At 34.9% G+C, this 22296-nt stretch overlaps 1 protein-coding gene across 1 annotated transcript in view; it reads left to right on the top strand.

Annotated features, from left to right (window-relative positions):
* The window catches only part of LOC129025963 (deleted in azoospermia protein 4-like), a 53073-nt gene extending 31120 nt beyond the window's left edge, over positions 1–21953 (top strand). Inside the window, exons 17-26 of the mRNA XM_054473500.2 lie at positions 3678–3824; positions 4098–4189; positions 4750–4801; positions 5237–5300; positions 5390–5529; positions 11754–11825; positions 15050–15084; positions 15864–15978; positions 17342–17440; positions 21660–21953. Of these exons, the coding sequence (XP_054329475.1) occupies positions 3678–3824; positions 4098–4189; positions 4750–4801; positions 5237–5300; positions 5390–5529; positions 11754–11825; positions 15050–15084; positions 15864–15978; positions 17342–17440; positions 21660–21713 (870 nt within the window). The 3' untranslated portion in view covers positions 21714–21953. The remainder of the gene's footprint in view (positions 1–3677; positions 3825–4097; positions 4190–4749; positions 4802–5236; positions 5301–5389; positions 5530–11753; positions 11826–15049; positions 15085–15863; positions 15979–17341; positions 17441–21659) is intronic.
* Positions 21954–22296: the final 343 nt, after the last annotated feature.

A 22296-nucleotide genomic window follows, 5' to 3' on the forward strand; every position in this document is an offset into this window, starting at 1 on the left:
AAATCATGATGCACCTTTTCCACAGTACTCTTGGTAAATCACGTATTGGTATTTTCTCATTGACGGTGTGTAGAGCGCTCTCTTTTCCACACCCATTCCAGTGAAAGTTACTAGTATTTTTTAAATTGTCAGCCTAATAGCTGGAAAATATTACATTGTGTTGATGCCCACTTTTTAAAATCATCATTGAAGTTGATCATTGATCTTTAGCTTTTTAAATTAGGTTTTTAATTTCATTTTTCTTACTGATTCATAGAAGACTTTGTATTGGTATTCACTTTTGTCATACATAGTGGAAAAAATATATAGGAGTAATAAGGAGGTGCCCTGGTGCCCTTACCTTATTCCTGTTTTCAGTTCAGTTGACTCAGCTAGTTCACTTGTAAGCTTGATGATAGGGTAGAATGAGATTGATCGAAAAGAAGATTCCTTTATCTCTATTTTACTTGGGTTTTAAAAAAATTTAAAAATGAGTGCTGTATTTTGTCAAATGATTTTCAGTGATGAATTAAAGTAATGTGTCCTGCAAATTGAGTATTCTTGCATTCCCAATATAAACTTAGACTCTTTATATACTGCTGGAATTTCCCATTTGTGTTGAGGGCAGGGATGGATCATCTGGGTGAGGCTTTGTTGCTTATATGCTTTTAGCTTTGTAAAATGCTTTGAGAAATACTTTCTTCCTCTTTGAAAACAGAGTTTCGGCATAGCATTCTTTTATTATCTGTGGCCACAACCCATTTTTCAGGTCTCATATATACTTTTGCTTTCTTGTGTTTTCTTGCTTTGTTTTGCCAGGATTGTTTATTGCTTGAATTTCATCCTCCCCACGCACCACTCCCCGAGAATCTGCGCTTTGATTTACTAAAGTTTTCATTCTGATTTTCACGTCGTATTTTCTAAATTTTATCACTCTCTTTATTTGCTCCTCCTCTTTTGCTGCCAATGTAACTTTGCTGACTACAGATGATAGGCTTTTTCCTGGTCAGTTTATATAAATACCAGTTTGCTTACATGTTGACACAGTAATTGAATTAGATAATACTGGCAAAGGAGCTGACCTCCCAGGAGTTTAAATAACGATAATTTTTTTGCAGCTTTTAGCTGTCGTCGTCACTTGGTTGTCCACATGTAACAAGGAATGTATTTGCTCTATGTGGCAATGAGAGTTGTGTATATGATGGTCTTGAAGCTCACTCCTGTTTACTATTCCAACATTTCTCATTTCAAAATTCAACAACTCGCTTGAAGATATGATTAAGAAAATTACTTCTTTAATGCAGTTTGTTTTCAGGATGCCATTGACGGTTACGTTGGCACTTTCTTTAAACTTAAACTTTTCTTATCCTAAGCATTGATTTATATTTTTGGCCATAGTTTAGAAGTAACCAAAGGTTGTCTGTTGATTGTGGATTTTTATATATACATTATATAATTATGTATAAATACACACACAGTGGGAATTGAACAATCCCTGCTAATCGAGCCATGGCAAAAATGAAGTACATTGCAAAAAATGAAGTACATTGCTTACTTTGTTTGCTTTGATCGCCACCTGCTGGCCGAGGACTAGGACATGATCATTACTTCCTTAATTTAAAATATGATGACTCTATTAAAGAGATTCGGTGAATTTTATATGTACGATTCCAGTTAAGCAGGCAGCCAGTTTATAAGATCCAAGCTAAAGTCAAACTTCTTATAAAACCAAATGCCTTTTTTTTCTTCTTTACCAAACTACGGTTGTTTCGGGTATCCAAATGAGTATGAGAATCAGAAGAGGCACCAGAGATCTTTTCCAGCCATTTGTTTTGAAGCAAGGAAACTGAAACTGAGGTCATGAAAAGATTCACTTTCGTGAGCAATGGAAATCAGGTTCTTCCCAAACAAGAATTTTCCTCTTCAATTCTTGTGTCACTGTCACAAGGTTTCTTAACCAGACCCTTTGCAAATTTGGCACCAAATAATTCTTTATTGTAGGAGGCTGTCTTTGCATTGTAGGATGTGCAGTAGCATGGCTGGGCTTCAGCCCATCAGATTGCAGGAATACATCTTAGCTGTGACAGCCAATCTCTAAACGTCGCTAAATGCCCCTGGGGCTCAAAAATCTTGCCCAGTTGAGAATCAGTGCATTTCCATAACCTCTCATAATCTGATACAGGTTTCTGCCAGATGTTAGATTTCTAAATTAAAATACATCCAAACACTATGGTGCAGAGACAATACTGTAATGTAGCTTGTTTATCAAAGAAAAACATAGCCAAAGTTCATCCACAAATCAAGGGGGAATTGAAAAAGAGAAGAACTACAAGAATTTCAGAATTTCTTTTGTTTTATTCTGTTTGGGATTTCTGAATGAACTGAGAAGGAATTGGTGAATTGTGTATAGGGAAGGGAAATCTAATCAGGTTCCTAATAGTTCAAGATAATGCAGCTTAATGTCATTTGGAAAAAACAATAATGGAAGACATTTTTAGAAAGGAAAAACTTAAAAATAGTGTTTTAAATTTTTCTTCCACAACACTGTCATGAAATAAAGCTGTTAAAGGAAAGCATTAGGCATTAGTTACAAACCCAAAATAGCAAGTACAGGCAGGAAAGAAAAGAGAAGTGCAGTAACCTCGGCTTCAGTTGATTTCACAATTTAGATTTCATGTATAGTAAAGCTGTGTAGAATCAGTAACTTCTAGCATCTAATTAACAAAGTAGGAACTCCTTTCTTACTACTATAAGGTTATTGTGTTGTTCAAAAAGATACACAGTTTCTTTCGTCTTTTGTTTTCTTTCAGACAGCTGTATGTGTAATAGCTTTCTCTTAGGCAGCTTTTTGTGCTTTCAGAGTCAACAGCACTTCACCAGTGATTTTTAAATTAATGATGTGTCATAGTTTCCTGGTGTTTCGATTAGTTCTTAATTAAACTTTTTTTCAAAATAAGTCAGCTAAATAGTGGAGCCAAAAAAGAAACTTGAAAACAAATCTGCTGAAAATAAATTCAAATAACAGGACACTAACTTACATTGGCATACCACTTTTCCACTTTTACCACTTTATACGTACAAAATGAATTCACTCATTTATATCTATCAGGCCACTGTGAAAATTAGAATTATCACTTGGACTGATTTCGTGTTACTCAGGAAGAAAAATGTTATTTCAGAAGATGCTTTGAACACCCTAGCGTTAGGGAAGAAGATTATAAGAAATTGGTTTAAAACATTGAGGTTTATTTTGTTTTTGGTGCGGCTTCTTTTTTTTTTTTAAGGTTTATCTTTAGTCTACTCAGTAAAGTGAAAAGTTGCTTATGAATGTAGAACAGGATGATTTTAAAACTTTAATTTTTACAAATCTAAACTTTCTAGTTTTGGGTGTCTTTTTTAACTACTTCACAGAGTATTTTCACAAATACTGAATGAGTATTCTTCCACAGCATTATACAAGACACGGTGATGAGCGACACTAGGTTTAAGAAAGTAGTATATCCTTTGGTTAAAATTCCATGCTGATGTCCTCTGATTAGTTTAAATCCTGAGCCTGAACTGAGCTGCACTGGTGACTAATTTCCAATGAAAATAACTTATATAAAATATATTATACTTAAAATACAAAAATGATATTTCACATTGTGTATGGGTTTTGCCTGCATACGTAATTATGATGTCTACTTTCCAAATTACAGTCTGCTGCAAATCCTGAGACTCCCAACTCAACCATCTGCAGAGAGGCCAGCACCCAGTCTTCATCAGCTGCCGCTAGCCAAGGCTGGGTCTTACCAGAAGGCAAAATCATGCCAAACACTGTTTTTGTTGGTGGAATTGATGATAGGGTATTGTATTCATACCTCATTGTTACCTTAAAGTACATCATGAACAGTGGGATTTGGGCCCTGTTACAAACTTAATGTGTTTTTGTACTTCATGGAGGTTTAGAATTGCTTTCAGGTTTGAACCATAGGTACTAAAAATATCTTTGACAAAGAGCTACTGGTCATTTGGGGATAAATGGGGAAGAAATTTCCCTCTCATGGTAGTAAAATTGTAGTAAAGTTGAAATTTTTGAATGCTGAATTTTTACTCTGACGTTCCATTCTGTTCCATAGACGGATGAAACTGAGATCAGAAGCTGCTTTGGTAGATACGGTTCAGTGAAAGAAGTGAAGATAATCACAAATCGAAGTGGTGTGTCCAAAGGGTGAGTAATTTTATCAAAAATATCTGAACTCTAGTCCCCTGTTCTATAGGTATGAGACAAGACTTCAAAACTGATATTCTGACCCTTGTATAAATGAAACTGTTTGCGGTGTTAATTTCTTTCACGTAGGGGATAAAAGGTTATTACCAGTTCTTTTATTTAATCATTTTTCTAATGTTTCCTTTGAAATGTCTGCAATTTTTATTTCATACAGGTGAGTTAATCAGTTTTCTCAAATAGTTGTTTTCTTCATACACTGCACAGCATCTTTAATTTTAACCACCTTGTCTTAGATAGTAAGTTAAATTCAGGTTCACAGATGTGAATTCTTTGTTAATCAGTGAAGTTTTCACAGTACCCTAATCCTAGCACATTTTGACATAGTTCTACTTAAGAAAAAGTAGTATTTGTAGAGGATCTGTCATGTGCATGTTAGCAAATACTTATCATGGTATATTATTCATCTTTGGTCATGATCACGTCTGTATATAGAATAGTAGAAGTTCTGAACCATGTACTGTATGATGGTGATTTTATGCTTCATTTGTCTGCCTTTATAGCTATGGATTTGTTTCATTTGTTGATGACGTGGATGTCCAGAAGATAGTAGAGGTAAGTAATTCAATGGAAAAGTCTCTTATTTATCTTACTGATACGACGTTTAGTGTTAGTGATATACTCAGACTTGTGTAAAATTTTGAGAAAGTTAGACTTCCTGTGCAAAATCCAAACTCAGAGTAACCTCCCATAACTTGATAGATCATGTTTATTTTTGAGTGCACACCTAGGTTCATGAACTACAGACAGGAAAGGTTGGAGACAGGGTGATGAAAAGTTTTTGATCAACTTTCACTTGATGCCTCTTGACACTGATTAGAGTGGCAAGGGTAAATAAGGTGGCTTCATGATGACAACATTTAATTTGGTGCGTAGTTGTCACTGATCGTCTATGATGATAGGAACCTTAGAAAGCTTTAGGTGTTTACCCAAGTCTTGGAAGCTAAGACTTGAAAATGGATTCTAGTTTTGTTACTGTTCTCTTTTCAGTCACAGATACATCTGCAGGGTAAAAAGCTGAAGCTGGGCACTGCAATCAGGAAACAAAAGTTCTGTGAGTAGGAAAAGAAATTGTTCTTTTTTGACCCGGGTAGCTTTTCAAATAACTAAAAATAGGCTTTTTTCTTCTTGCTTTTCAAAAAGGCGCTCGTCTTGTGCAGCCACGTCCTTTGGTATTAAATCCTCCTCCTCCACCACAGTTTCAGAACACCTGGAGGAATGCAAACACTGAAACTTGCCTGCAGCCCCTAATCACGCTGAATCCTATAACTCAGTATGTTCAGGTAAGAAGTGCTTATGGTCCTGTTCTCTTGTTTATTGTAGTCATCCTTGCGTCTGTGGAATTGTATCTACACTTTCCATAGTAAGTGGCAATGGAATCCCTGTTTAAACAGTGTGAGTAATGGGAAATTTGTTACTTTTGTTAGAAATTTCTTACTCTTAGTGTTGGTTATTTGAGCTAAAAATCTTCTATATACTTTGCAAGGCTTTCTCTCAGAAATGACCTCTTTAGACACATGAACAAATCTCTTCCTGTCTCTTCCTTTTTCACCCTATGTAACTAGTTGCTAAAGTATTTGGAAGCAGCTCTCCTTATGTGTCTGCCTAGTTTATTGTTCTCTAAGGTTAGCGGTTAACCTAGCTATTCTTTACTTGCAGTGCTTTCCAGATGCCTCGTCATATAAATTGCTGACTTCTGGATATATTCTGGTTCTGGGATGGGTAGATTTCTGATCTCTTTTACTCTATCTGTAAATCCCGTGAGTTTCTGGCATGTCATTTCTCTGATGCTGGTTGCTTTGATGTTTAAAGTGAGATTTGACATCGTTTGTCACTTACTGGTGATAAATAACATTTATTTTGTTCTTCGTTCCTCTTATTTCAGTGTGTGTTTAAAACACCTTTTCTTTGATGGAAAATAAAGTAACAAAATAGTAGTGAAATAGTTCTTCAGTGTCTCTCATATGTTGACATTTTCCATGTAGTTGAAACGTGTAGGGTACACCTCTTCTTCTTTTTTCCTTCTCTGAGCAATGACTAGAAGAAAAGCCCTACGTGTTTCTAGCATTTACGGTGAGCCATTACTGAATCTGGGTATATTCATGAATGCTGCTACCTGTATGTTTTTAATCAGTAAGAATTTATTGAAACGTAGAAGACGTTATACTGTCTCTTTTCCAGTTACGGCTATATACTGCCCTTAATTTGTGGAAATGAAGTATAGAGAAAGCCGTAACATCTGTCGAAGAACTACAGTATTACCCTATAATGTTGTCAAATACCAAACAATCTAGAAGTATTTTGCCAAAGAAATAGCAAATGTGTTAATTTAACTTACATTGCAATCTGTCTAAGTGGAGCCTTATCACCAGTGTAAGAAATAACTTCTGGGTGGGCATAAGTACCCGGTATATATAAGGTAAACTTTGGCTGGTGAAATAGTCACTTCTTTTGTCATTTGTCTCTTCCCTCTCCCCACCCAAAGGGTAGCACTTGACAAGAGAATTTTTATTTCTTCATAAAGTCAGTCATTTAGAAATCTGCATTGCTGTACGTAGAAAAACAATTACTGTTTCAAGGTTTTTCATATTTTTGTTATATTGGGAATTGTATTTCTTTCTATTTAAAAAAACGTTTTACCGTATTAATTCATTCTTTCTGTCAACTTTATTTTCAGGCTTATTCTACTTATCCAGATTCACCAGGTCAATTTACATCTATAAATTCTGTCATCCCTGGATATCAGTTGCCTGTATATAATTATCAGGTAATTGAAGAGGGAGTAAAATGTTTTACTTTCAGCTACTATTGAGGCCTTCCAACTTGTTTATACAACTTGCTTGAATAATTTGTCATTTTAAAGTAGTGAAATGTACCTAAAATTTAAGAAATCACTTAGAATTCGTGTAATGAGGACCTCTGTGTTACTTAGAAGTGATGAAATAAGATTTTGACAGGAGTGTACTCAGCAATAACTTTTGTGTAGAACAATTTCTGAGATTTGTGTTTCCGTCTTTGTTTCAGCATGTATTTTGTTATCTTTGCTGTCAAAGAGCTGAAACATCCAGGCTGACTTTCATGAATCTTGCAGAGATATAAAGTGAAATAAAAGCTTTACCCAATTCTTAGAGCACAGAATTCCAATTGTATTTTTATTTTAGCTTGCTGCTTCATGGTAGTAGTTCTCTGGGTCTGTTTTCAACGATACAACTCTTATCTATGACCCGTAATCATATGTGTGGTAACAAATTCAAAGAATTAATATCTTTGAGGATGCTACAATTCTATTTCCAGAAAATTGGGAAGATTGAGGTTTTCCATGTAGAAGTAACAACAAGAACTTCAGGGATTGGAAACCTAAAGTACTTCTTTTTACTATTCTGTTTCTTTCGTTATAACAAAGGAGCCATCATGATAAATACTTCAATATTATGTAACTCACGGGTTTTTGAAAATGTGTAGGAGTATTTACATAATTTTGGTTACTTTTTTTTTTTTTTAAAAAAAAGATTCCACTGCACTGGCCTGTTGGGGCGCAAAGGAGTCATGTTGTTCCTCTGGTAAAGCGAATTAGTGAAACATATACTTCCTCTTCTTTCTTGACTTTTTGTGTGTCATATGTGCCTATAAATATTTTAAATCATCCTTTATATTAATGTGTTACGTTTTGTTACTTTCTTTTTAACCTGCCATGGCAGCAACAGTGCCTTTTTCTCTCTCAGGTTTTGTATGCTTAAGCAATGGCTTATCCACGTAATGACAAGTGTTCAGTTACTTGTTGGTAGATTATTTAATGTAAGAAAGGTAGTCCTAATGTGGCTTTACCTAAGAACGGTAGTATTAATTTGGCTTTAGAAGAGCATGTATCTGATTAGAATCTGCGTCTGGATTTACCAAGCATAAAAAATTTGATAAAGAGAAACAGAAATGTTTTTCTGTTAATTACCCTTAAAGAAGAATAGGATTAAAAAGAGCATTACCTCTATAACACCTGAGCTGCTTTCCCCCATGTAACTAAAATATTTGAAAGCAGTTCTTCTCATGTGTCTGCCTACTTTATTCTTCTCTAAGTTTAGCAATTAATCCAGCTATTCTTTATTTGAAATGATTTCCAGATGCCTCTGCATATAAATTGCTGACTTCTGGATATATTCTGATTCTGGAATGGGTAGATTTCTGATAGTTTTAGATATCTGTAAATCCCATCAGTTTCTAGCGGGTAGTGTCTCTGATCCTTGTTACTTTGCTATTTAAAGTAGATTTGACATATTCTGTCGGGTATTGGTGATAAATAACGTTTATTTCCTTCTTAGTTCATTTTATTTATATCTTAGTTGAAAAGACATTTTCTTTGATGGAAAATAAAGTAACAGAATAGTAGTGAAATAGTTATTCAGTGTTTCTCATTTGTTGATGTTTTCCCTGTGCTTGAAACATGTACGGTATACCTCATCAATGGCTAGAATAAAAGCCCTACTTCTAACATTTACTGTGAGCCATTACCGAATCTGGGTGTATTCATGCCTGCTGCGTACCTATATGTGTTCAAACAATTAGTATTTATTGAAACATATGAGACTTTATACTGTCTCTTTTCCAGTATTGGATTATATACTGCACTTAGTTTTTCAACGTAAAGTACGGAAAACGCCATAAATTCTGTAGAACTACATATTACCTTATAGTATTGTCAAACACAAATCAGTCCGGAAGCATTTTTACAGGGAAATAGGAAATGTATTAATTTAACTTACATTGAACTCTGTCTTAATGCAGCCTTATCACCAGTGTAAGAAATAACTTCTGGGTGGGCATAAGTACACAATGTAAGTAAAGTTAACTTTGCCTGGTGAAATAGCCAATTCTTTTGTCATTTGTCTGTTCCCCCTCCACGCCCAACCGTAGGACTTGACCGAGAATAATACGTTCTTCATAAATCAGTCAGTCATTTACAATTCTGCATTGTTGTATATAGAAAAATAATTAGTATTTCAATGTTTTTCATATTTTTGTTCTGCTGGGAATATTTCTTTCTAATTAAAAAAAAAGTTTTACCTTATTATTTCATTCTTTCTGTATAATTTATTTTCAGGCATATCGTACTTATTCAAATGCACCAGTTCAGGTCATCACTAGATATCAGTTGCCTGTATATAATTATCAGGTAATGTAAGAGGAAGTAAAATGATTTGCTTTCCGATATTATAGAGGCCTTTAACTTGTTTATACAAATTTCCTGAATAATTTGTCATTTTAAACTAGTGAAGTGTACCTAAAATTTAAGGCAACACTTAGAATTAGTGTAGAATGAAGACCTCTGTCTTATTTAGAAGTAATGAAGTAATATTTTGACAGGAATATACTTGGCAGTAACTTTTCTGTAGAACAGATTTCTGAGATTTGGTGTCCCCTTCTTCATTTCTGGATTGTAGTTTTCATCTTTGCTGTCAAATAACTGAATGAAACATCCAAAGTTGACTTTGCTGAATTTTGTTAGGGAGATAGAGTGAAGTAAAATTATGATCCACTTTTTAGAGCACAGAATTCCAATTATATTTTCATTTTAGCTGGCTGTTTCACGGTGGTAATTCTCTGGATCTCTTTTCATAGATAGGACTATGTCTATGACCCATAATTATATCTATGGTGATAAACTGAAAGAGCTACTATCTTTGAAGTTTCCACATTGCCAACTCCAGAAAATTTGGAGAAAGGTGAAGTTTCATATATAAAAGTAACAAGAATGTCATGGACTAAAAACATAAAGTACTTAAGTTTTCCATTGTGTTACTTTTATTATAATGAAAAGGAGACAGCAGGATAAGTACTTCAATATTGTGTTTCTCATGTGTTTTTGAAAATGTGTAGGAATATTTTAATAGTTTTGGTGTCCGTTTTTTTTGTTTGTTTGTTTGTTTTTTAAAGATGCCACCATAGTGGCCTGTTGGAGAGCAAAGGGATTGTGTTGTACTTGACATTAAGTGAATTAGCCAAACGTACACTTCCTGTTCATTCTTGATTTTTTTCCATGTCATGTGTGCCTATAAATATGTTTAAATGATTCTTTATATTAATGTTTTATTTATTTGTTTTTTTACTTTCTTGTTAACCCGATTATAAACTCCAATGGGAGCAACAGTGCCTTTTTTGCTCTCAGGTTTTTATGTGCTTAAGCAATGGCAGGTCCACATAGTGATAGACTATATAATCAAAGAAAGGTAGTATTCACGTGGCTTTAGAATTAGTATGTATCTGCGTAGAATCTGCCTCTGGCTTTACCAGCAATAGAACATTTGTAGAAGAGAAACAGAAATGCTTTGCTGTTAATTACTCTTAAATAAGAATAGGAATAAACAAGAGTATTACCTCTAAACCACCTGAGCTGCTTTCCCCCCTTATAACCAGTTCCTAAAGTGCATGAAAGCAGCTCTCCTTACGTGTCTGCCCACTTTATTCTTCCGTAAGTTTAGCAGTTCATCTAGCTACTCTTTATTTGAAATGATTTCCAGATGCCTCCTCATGTAAATTGCTGACTTCTGGATATATTCTGGTTCTGGAATGGGTAGATTTCCGATGTGGTTTGATATATGTATATAAATCGCGTGAGCTTCTGGCATCTGATTTCTCTGATCCTGCTTACATTGATATTTAAAGTAGGATTTGACATACTCTATCACTTACTGTTGATAAATAGCGTTTGTATTCTTCTTAGTCTATTTTATTTATGTGTTAGTTTAAAAGACATATTCTTTGATGGAAAATAAAGTAACAAAATAATAGTGAACCAGTTGTGCAGTGTCTCTAATTTGTTGACATTTTCCACGTGCTTGAAACATGTATGGTATACCTCTTCTTTTTCCTTCTCTGAACAGTGGCTAGAAAAAAAGCCCTACTTGTTTGTGTCATTGACTGTGAGCCATTACTGAATCTGGGTGTATTCATGTATGCTGCTGCCTGTATGTTTTCAAACAATAAGAATTTATTGAAACATACAAGACATACTTTCTCTTCTGCACTATTGGATTATAGACTGCACTTAGTTTTTCGGAATGAAGTACAATAAAAGCCATAACATCTATAGAACTACATGTTACCCTATAATATTGTCTAATACAAAACAGTCTAGCAATATTTTTACAGGGAGATAGCAAATGTGTTAATTTAACTTACATTGCAATCTGTCTAAGTGGAGCCTTATCACCAGTGTAAGAAATAACTTCTGGGTGGGCATAAGTACCCGGTATATATAAGGTAAACTTTGGCTGGTGAAATAGTCACTTCTTTTGTCATTTGTCTCTTCCCCCTCCCCACCCAAAGGGTAGCACTTGACAAGAGAATTTTTATTTCTTCATAAAGTCAGTCATTTAGAAATCTGCATTGCTGTACGTAGAAAAACAATTACTGTTTCAAAGTTTTTCATATTTTTGTTATATTGGGAATTGTATTTCTTTCTAATTTTAAAAAACGGTTTACCGTATTCATTTTTTTCTGTAACCTTTATTTTCAGGCATTTCCTGCTTATCCAAATTCACCAATTCAGGTCACCACTGGATATCAGTTGCCTGTATATAATTATCAGGTAATGTAAGGAGTAAAATATTTGCTTTCAGATATTATCGAGGCCTTAAAGTTGTTGATACAAATTTCCTGAATAGTTTGTCATTTTAAACTAGTGAAGTATAGGTAAAATTTAAGAAAACACTTAGAATAAGTCTAGAATGAAGACCTATGTATTACTTAGAAGTAATGGAATAATATTTTGACAGGACTATACTTGGCAATAACTTTTCTGTAGAAGAGTTTTCTGAGATTTGGCCCTTCTATATTTCAGGATATAGTTTTCATCTTTGCTGTCAAATAGCTGAATGAAACATCCAGAATGACCTTCATGAATTTTTTAGGGATATAGAGTGAATAAAATTATTACCCAATTCTTAGAGCACGTAATTCAAATTATAGTTTCATTTTAGCAGGCTGCTTCACCACAGTTGTTGTCTGGTTCTCTTTTCATAGTAGATAGGACTCTATCTATGACCAATAATCATATCTGTCATAATAAATTGAAAGTAGTAACATCTTTGAGATTTCCACAATGCCAAATCCAAAAAATTGGGGAAAAGGTGAGGTTTTATATTTATATGTGGAAGTAACAAGAATATCAGGGATTAGAACCATAAAGCACTTCTTTTTTCCATTCCGTGTCTTTTATTATAATAACAAAGGAGGCAGTATAAGTACTTCAATATTATATATATCATGTGTTTTTGAAAATGTTTAGGAATATTTGAGTAATTTTGATTTCCTGTTTTTTTTTTGTTTTGTTTTTTTTGTTTTGTTTTTTTTTAAGATGCCACTGCAGTGGCCTGTTGCGGAGCAAAGGAGGTAGGTTGTACCTCGGGTAAAGTGAATTAGCCTACCATGCACTTCCTGTTCTTTCTGGATTATTTTCCATATCATATATGCCTATAAGTATTTTTAAATGGTTCTTTATATTAATGTGTTACATTTTGTTACTTTCTTTTTAACCCAGTTGCAGTCTCCCATGGGCACAACAGTGCCTTTTTCTCTCTCAGGTTTTTGTGTGCTTAAGCAGTGGCTGGTCCACATAATAAGTGTTCAGTTACTTGTTGATAGACTGTGTAATCTAAGAAAGATAGTATTAATGTTACTTTAGAATTAGCATGTATCTGCCTAGGGTCTGCCTCTGGCTTTACCAGCCACAAAAAACTTGTTGAAGAGAAACAGAAATGTTTTGCTGTTAATTACTCTTAAATAAGAGTAGGAATAAAAAAGAGTATTACCTCTAAAACACCTGAGCTTCTTTCCCCCCTTATACCTAGTTCCGAAAATATTAGAAAGCAGCTGTTCTGATGTTTCTGCCTAGTTTATTCTTTAAGGATAGCGATTAATCTAGCTCTTCTTTACTTGCAATGATTTCCAGATGCCACCTCATATAAACTGCTGACTTCTGGGTATATTCTGGTTCTGGAATGTATAGATTTCTGATGTCGTTTACTATACCTATAAATCCTGTGAATTTCTGGCATGTAATTTCTCCGATCCTGATTACTTTGATATTTAAAGTAGGATTTGACATACTCTATCACTTATTGGTGATAAATAACGTTTATTTTCTTCTTAGTCCATTCTCTTTATGTGTTAGTTGAAAAGACATTTTCTTTGATGGAAAATAAAGTAACAAAATAGTAGTGAAATAGTTCTTCAGTGTCTCTCATTTATTGACATTCTGCATGTACTTGAAATGTGTAGGATTATACCTCTTCTTCTTTTTTCTTCTCTGAACAATGGCTAGAGAAAAAGCCCTACTTGTTTCTAACATTTACAGTGAGCCGTTACTGAATCTGGGTGTATTCATGTATGCTGCTTCCTGTATGTTTTCAAACAATAAGTATTTATTGAAACATATAAGACATTGTACTGTCCTTCTCCAGTTTTGGATTGTATACTGCCCTTAGTTTTTTGAAATGAAGTACAGAAAAAAACATAACATCTGTAGGAGAACTACATATTACCGTGTAGTATTGTCAAACAACAAAACTATCTGGAAGTATATTGACAAAGAAATAGCAAATGTATTAACTTAACTTACATTGACATCTGTCTTAATGGAGCCTTAGCAGCAGCGTAAGAAATAACTTCTGGGTGGGCGTAAGTACACAGTGTAAGTTAGGTAAACTTTGCCTGGTGAAATAGTCACTACTTTTGTCATTTGTGTGTTCCCCTGCCCCACCCAAAGGGGCTTAGCACTTGATAGAGAATATTTCTTTCTTCCTAAAGTGATTCATTCATTTAGAATTCCGCATTGTTGTATTTAGAAAAGTAACAAATATTTTAAAGTTTTTCATTTTTTTTTTAAATTTTGGGAATAATATTTCTTTCTAATTTAAAAAGATGTTTTACCGTATTCATTCTTTCTGTAAACTTACTTTCAGACATATCTTACCCAGATTCACCAGGTCAGGTCACCACTGGGTATCAGTTGCCTGTATATAATTATCAGGTAACTGAAGAGGGAGTAAAATGGTTTATTTTCAGATACTGTTGAGCCCTTTAAGTTGTTTATACAAATTTCCTGAATAGTGTGTCATTTTAAACTAGTGAAGTGTACCTAAAATTTAGGAAAACACTTGCAATTGGTCTAGAATGAAGCCCTCTGTATTATTTAGAAGTAATGGATTAACATTGTGACAGGAATATAGTTAGCGATAACTTTTCTGTAAAACAGTTTTCTGAGATTCTCTGTGAAACAGTTTTCTGAGATTCATTGTCCCCTTCTGTATTTCAGCATGTAGTTTTTCATCTTCACTGTCAAATAGCTGAAACATCCAGACTGACTTTCATCAATTGTTTAGGGAGATAGAGTGAAATAAAATTATCATCCCATTCTTAGAGCACAGAATTCCAATTATATTTCTATTTTAGCTTGCTGCTTCATGATAGTAGTTCTCTGGGCCTCTTTTCATAGATGTGACTATATCTGTGACCCATAATCATATCTATGGTGATAAGTAATAAATTGAAAGAACTCGTATCCTTGAGATTTCCACAATGCCAACTCCAGAAAATTGGGAAAATGGCGAGGTTTTACATATAAAAGTAACAAGAACGTCAGGGGTTAGAAACATAAAGTACTTCTTTTTTCTACTCTGTTTCTTTCATTTTAGTAACAAAGGAGCCAGCATGATAAGTGCTTCAATATTGTGTATCTCATGAGTGTTTTAAAATGTGTAAGAATATTTTAATAGTTTTGGTTTCCTTCTTTTTTTTTTTTTTTTTTTTAAGATGCCACCACAGTGGCCTGTTGGGGAGCAAAAGGGGTTATGGAGTAAAGTGAAATTAATGAAACATATACTTCCTCATCTTTCTTGACTTTTTTTTCTATGCCATATATGCCTATAGATATTTTTAAATGGTTCTTTATATTAATGTTTTATGTTTTGTTACTTTAACCCAATTGTAAACTCCCATGGGAGCAACAGTGCCTTTTTGTCTCTCAGGTTTTTGTGTGCTGAAACAGTAGCTGGTCCACATAATGATAAGTGTTCAGTTACTTGTTGATAGACCATATAATCCAGGAATGGTAGTATTAACTTGGCTTTAGAATTAGCATGTATCTGCCTAGAATATGCCTCTGGCTTTACTAGCCATAAAAAATTTGTTGAAGAGAAACCGAAATGTTTTGCTATTAATTTCTCTTAAAGAGGAATCGGAATAAAATGTTTTGCTATTAATTCCTCTTAAAGAGGAATTAGAGTATTACCTCGAATACACCAGAGCTGCTGTCTTACATCACGACCGGATATTTGAAGGATATAATAAGTGTTAAAATTCTCAAACACTCCCGTACTACCTTTGTTTCTTAGAATCCTTCTACCTCTGATTATGTTGATGCCTGGAAGAGATTTTAAAACCAAAGGCTGCCTTAATGTATTTCGACTTTTCGTTTAAAACAAGGTTTCTGAAGTAGCACAATTGAATTTCAACACAACCTACGTTGAAACTTTTGATACCAGCTCACCTTTTTGAGGAATAAATAAGTAGCTTTTAAACGTATCTGTGTATCTGTTTAATTACACTTTCATTATTTTAAATATAGGCCTTATTCAGCGCTTAACTATCACTGTGGAGAAGTTGATACAGGAGGTGATGTTGTGCCAAATGAATGCTCAATTCATGAAGCTACCACACTCTCTGGAAATGGCCCACAGAAGGCAAACATCTAACTTTGAATTTTTTTTAAATATGTATTTTGTGTTTTTTTCTAGTTTTAATAACTTTTTTTGAGAAGCAAACATTTTTGCCCAAATTTTAAGATGTTAGCCATAAATCATGGAGCTTAAATAATGGACCGATACTCAGAAGTTAATGTGAAGGTTGTTGAAATTTCAGATACCTCAAATATTCAGTATATACATAAAGTTTCTGATTCAGCAGTCGTTTCCTGTATTTCAGTTCCACTAATTTTAAAAAGCCATTCTTTAATAAATACTGTATTAATATGATTTGGAAGAATGCTATGGGAGGGTTTCCTCTAGAATTCTACTCAAAAGAAGAATTCGTATGAATTATATGTCCCTTTTCTTTTACCACAGTTTTGATCTTAAGCAGTGAAAAATATTATTTAAATAAGCATTCTCTCCATAACATTATATGTGGCAGAAGTTTCCAACAGTGGTGAAGTCAGGAGTAATTATTCAAATACTGAAATAGACAGCGTTGTTTCTGTTTTTTATCATTGCTGCAAATTTCTGTAATAACAATACTGTCACTCTTGCATCACATATGTTCTGTTAAATAGGTGGGAGTGTGGAAGTAGTTGATATACTGGTAATAGGTATAATACCCAAGAAATCCCATTGGAGTGTAAATTCCTTTATTTGATATTGGATTTTAAATAGTGAATAAATATTAAAACATACTCTTACAGTGTAATTGGCAGGTTTTGTCCTGAGTTTTTTTTTTTTTTTTTTTTTTTTTTTTCTTGAAACATTGGAGTTCACTTAGGGATTTAACAAACTGAGCTTTTTAAACCAGTATTGTATCACTAAGGTTCTAAAATAATTCTTTGATTTGTCAGAAAACTTACATACTGAGGATATGTGGTAGGAATTACAAATCACATTTTTATGAAAATTTTTTTTTTTTTTTTTTTTTGAGACAGGGTCTTCCGGTGTCACCCAGGCTGGGAGTGCAGTGGTGTGATCTCGGCTCACTGCAACTTCCGTCTCCTTGGTTCCAGTAATTCTCCCTACCTCAGCCTCCTGAATAGGTGGAATTACAGGCGCCCGCCACCCAGCTAATTTTTGTATTTTTTAGTGGAGAAGGGGTTTCGCCGTGTTGGCCAGGATGGTCTTGAACTCCTGATCTCAGGTGATCTGTCTGCCTCGGCCTCCCAAAATGCTGGCATTACAGGTGTGAGCCACTGTTGCCAGCCTCTTTTAGCATTTTTTGCGTTTCTTTAGAAATAAACTAATATGTTCAGTAAACCATCAAAATAAAAGAAACACACACCCTTATTAAGAGCGAGTGAAAGAACGAGTTGTCTTTACATTACTGAAAACTTGTGTGTTTCAGAAATCTGTGGACCGAAGCATACAGATGGTGGTATCTTGTCTGTTTAATCCAGAGAGCAGACTGATAAATTCTGTTGTTACTCAAGATGACTACTTCAAGGTATGAAAGGAATGGTATGCATAATTAAAAAGCCCACTTGTTCCCTCTCAAGTTAGCTGTTTTCCTTGTGGTACATGTATTTTGAGATTTCTTAGAGGAATTTTTTTTTTTTTTTTTTTTTTTTTTTTGAGACGGAGTCTCGTTCTGTCACCCAGGCTGGAGTGCGGTGGCACCATCTAGGCTCACTGCAAGCTGCAAGCTCAGCCTCGTGGGTTTACTTAATGCCATTCTCCTGCCTCAGCCTTCCAAGTAGCTGGGGCTACAGGCGCCCACCACCACGCCCAGCTAATTTTTTTCTATTTTTAGTAGAGACGGGGTTTCACCGTGTTAGCCAGGATGTTCTCTATCTCCTGACCTCGTGATCTGCCCGCCTCAGCCTCCCAAAGTGCTGGGATAACAGGCGTGAGCCACCGCGCTCGGCCTAGAGCATTTAATTGAACTGTTGGCATTTGACTGTAACCCAGTAAACCAGTGTGGGTTTTACTTGGCAGTATATTTTCTGCTGCCAAACCTTGATATATATATGTAGTCGAATTTAGGGAAGAACCCTGCAGCAGAAATTTGTAATTGAAAGGGTTTACTAGAGAAGAGAGTTAGTTGACTACCATGACCAAATAGTAAAATAAAATTTTAGATACAGAAAGCAGATCTTGGCCGGGTACAGTGGCTCACGCCTGTAATCCCAACACTTGGGGGCTGAGGTGGGTGGATTGCTTGAGCTCAGGAGTTTGAGACCACCCTGGGTAACATGGCAAAACACCATCTCTACAAAAAAATACAAAAATCATCCAGTTGTGATAGTACATGCCTGTAGTCCCAACTACTCCAGAGGAGTCTGAGGCAGGAGGATTGCTTGAGCCTGGAAAGTTGAGGCTGCACCGAGCCGTGATCGTGCCATTGTAGTCCAGCCTGGGCAACAGAGTGAGAGACCTTTCTCTCAAAAAAAATAAAAATAAAAAAAAGAGAAGAAAAGTAGAACTTAATACATGCGTATTGGACTAAAGAGAAGAAAAGAAATGGTTTATTCAGATGATACACCTGAACAGTGTGAAGGGAGAAAAGGGGTAAAATGAAGCAGTAAAAAGTTCAGTAGAAAGAAAGAAAGGTTGATTCAGAGTTGGTGAAGTGGAAGAGAATGTGGCTAGTTGAATTCCAGAAAGATCTGATTTCTGATCCCACTTTCTATCCATGTTGGATAGATAAATCTTTTATTAAGGTTCTAGTTTTTACAAGTCTAGAATGAGAAGGTACAGGACTAAAGGTTTCTGGGTTCTTGTGGTTTTAAGTCTATAAATATGAAAAAGAACTAACCTGGTCAGCCCAGTGGGAGAAAAATACTATGGTTAATAAAGGGAAGGTGTTTTTTAAGTAACAATTTTATTGAAATAATAGCAGTAATACAATTTATGTATTTAAAGTGTGCACTTCACTGTTTTTTCGTATATTCAAGGTTGTGCAACCATGTCCACAATCAATTTTAGAATATTTAAATCACCCCAAAAATCACCCCACTACCTTAGCAGTCACCTGCTATTTTCCCAGAACTTGTGTATCCCCAGGCAACCACTAATTTACTTTTTTCCTCTAAGGATTTTCCTGTGGCGGACATTTCTTGTATATGGAATCACACATAATGATGTGGCATTTTGTGACTGGATGTTTTCACTCAGCTTAATGTTTGTAAGGTTCATCAGTATTCTAGCACTTATCAGAACTTCATCATTTCTTTTCATTTGTAGATATTACTTTATTCTGTTTATGCATTCATCTGTTAAAGACATTTGGATTATTTCCATTTTTTAGCTGTTATAAATAATGCTGTGAACATTCACGTACAAGTTATTGTGTGGACATACGTGCTTGCTTCTCTTGCGTATATACTTGGGAATGGAATTCCTAAGTCACATTCAACCTTTAGTGGAACTGCCAGATTTGTCAAAACTGGCTACACACTTTACATTAGAAAGAAAATGTTTAACCATCGCTTTGTGTCTTAAAACACAACCAGCTTTTTTTCATCTGTGAATGGATATGGGATGAAGCTTAAGACTTTTTAAAAGGTTGTATTATGGATCATCTGTATAATGTAGAAGAGTAGAGGCACATAGCAGAATTAAGTTCTTAACATCTTTGCAACAGGGAGTAAACATATTTAAATTTGACATTTGTTCTCTTGTTGCTTCATTCTACATAGATAGTATAATTTAGAAAAGAAAGAACTGGAATTGTACATCAGCTTACCTTGCCCAAAGTTCTGATTACATTGGTGTCTGCAGTAGTACTTAAATGATGTTCAAAGCAGAAAACAGTCTTTCGTGTGTTTTTTTTTTGTTTTGTTTTGTTTTTGTTTTTGTTTTTGTTTTGTTTTTTTGTTTTGTTTTCTTTTTGAGTTGACCTCATTTGGTCATCCAGGCTGGAGTGCAGTGTCGCAATCACAGCTTACTACAACCTCAAACTCCTGCACTCAAGGGATCCTTCTGCCTCAGCGTCCCAAATAGTTAGGACTGCAGACTTGCACCACCACACTTAGCTGGTTAAAAAGATTGTGTTTTTTTGTTTTTTTGTTTTTTTTGAGGTGACCTCATTTGGTCATCCAGGCTGGAGTGCAGTGTCGCAATCACAGCTTACTACAACCTCATACTCCTGCACTCAAGGGATCCTTCTGCCTCAGCGTCCCGAATAGTTAGGACTACAGACATGCACCACCACACTTAGCTAGTTAAAAAGTTTTTTTTGTTTGTTTGTTTTTGTTTTTGAGATAGAGTCCCACTCTGTCACCCAGGCTGGAGTGCAGTGGTGCAATCTTGGCTCACTGCAAGCTCTGCTCCCTCCCAGGTTCATGCCGTTCTCCTGCCTCAGCCTCGCGAGTAGCTGGGACTATAAGGACCTGCCACCACGCCCAACTAATTTTTTGTGTTTTTAGTAAAGATGGGGTTCCATCCTGTTAGCCAGGATGGTCTCGATCTTCTGACCTTGTGACATGCCTGCCTGGCCTCCCAAAATGCTGGGATTACAGGCGTGAGCCACCGTGCCCAACTCCTGGGCTCAAGTGATCCTCCTGCCTCAGCCTCCCGAAGTGCTGGGATTACAGGCGTGTGCCACCATGTCCGGCCCAGAAAATATTTTTTTAAACTTGAGTTCTCAAGTTTAAAACTTGAGAACTCAAGTCTGGTGTTAGACAAAAGACTCCCTTTGAAACTTGCAGAGTTTTCTGCTTATTTGGGAGAGGAATCAGAAGTTGGCATCCTGCAGTTGTCTAACATCTAGACCTATTTTGATTGACTGCATGTTGTTATATTGAATTAGAATGCCTGAGATATTTTTGAATGTATTTACAATTTCCATAGCTGATTTCACTCTTCATTGTCTTAATTATCCAGCCCTTTCACAATCTTGCTTCCTACATGACCTCTGAAGATACATGTTGGTGTCCAGTTTTCTAGATTTTAACCTAAATAGATTATCACTCTTTTGACAGATGAGGTAACTTCCAGAAGCCACTTTTATGGCTTGAAATGAAACTGAAGCCTTAAAAATGAAGGCTGAAAATGAAACTGAAGTCTTAAAAAAAGGGCACAGCTTTGTAGAAAAGGAAATGTTATTACTTGTTTACTCATTCCCATTCCTCCTTGTAAGGCCTCTCACTTCTCTTTGCATGTCTGTAGGCAACATAGAGTGAAAATAAAGTTTTGCATGTATTTTAAAGTTTTATCTTCCTTTCTAAAGAATGGCACGTCTTCACAGGTTAATGATACGTCTTTAAATGCCAAAACTTACATATTTTAATCTAAAAACGTGAACTTTCAGATTGGAGAGCTGTTCGCAAGCTGTAGTTGCTATTAAATGCAGTTCAATTAGTGAAAAAAAGGATTTTTTACAATTACATTTTCTACCAGCTGTCTTTGGGACATCACTGCAAAATTATTAACTAAGAAGTACATAAAATGATACTGAGTTTAAGTCCTGTTATTTCTGAGTTTACTGGAATTTGTTTTCTTTAATTATTGATTTCTTTTTTAACTGTTTAATAAAACTAGCCATCTTGGTACATTTATCATCCCAGTGTTCAAATATGCTTCCTGAAAAGAATCATCTTTTTTTCTTATTATTTGTAATGTTTAAACTCAAAACAAACGGTTTAAGTTTTGACGACTTTCAGACCCATAGTAGTCATCAGAAATTTTCGGTAAAATAAAAGGACTATTTCTGTCTTTTCCAGGATAAAAGAGTGCATCGCTTCAGAAGAAGTTTGACAGTATTTAAATCTGTTTGATCCTCTCAGCTGTCTAGTTTTGTGGGAAGTTGGTGGTTTTGAATATTAAGCTAAAAGTTTTCCACTGTTCCAGAAATTCTGAATTTTGGTAAATCACACTGAAACTTTCTGTATAAGTTGTATTATTAGACTCTCTAGTTTTATCTTACATTGAAACTGTTCTTCCTTAGATGTTTATTTAGAACCTGGTTCTGTGTTTAATATATAGTTTAAAGTAAAAAATAATTGAGACTGAAAGAATGTTAAGATTTATCTGCAAGGATTTTTAAAAAAATGAAATTTGCATTTTAAGTGTTTAAAAGCAAATACTGATTTTCAAAAACAAGTTTTTAAAACCTGATTTGAAAGCTAAGAATTTTGATAGTCCGAACACAAGCATTTCACTTCTCCAAGAAGTACCTGTGAACAGTACAGTATTTCAGTATTGAGCTTTGCATTTATGATTTATCTAGAAATTTACCTGAAAAGCAGAATTTTTAAAACTGCATTTTTAATCAGTGGAACTCAATGTATAATTAGCTTTATTGAAGTCTTCTTATCCAAACCCAGTAAAACAGATTCTAAGCAAACAGTCCAGTCAGTG

The sequence above is a fragment of the Pongo pygmaeus genome, chromosome Y (assembly GCF_028885625.2).
Source record: "Pongo pygmaeus isolate AG05252 chromosome Y, NHGRI_mPonPyg2-v2.0_pri, whole genome shotgun sequence".
NCBI lineage: Eukaryota > Metazoa > Chordata > Mammalia > Primates > Hominidae > Pongo > Pongo pygmaeus.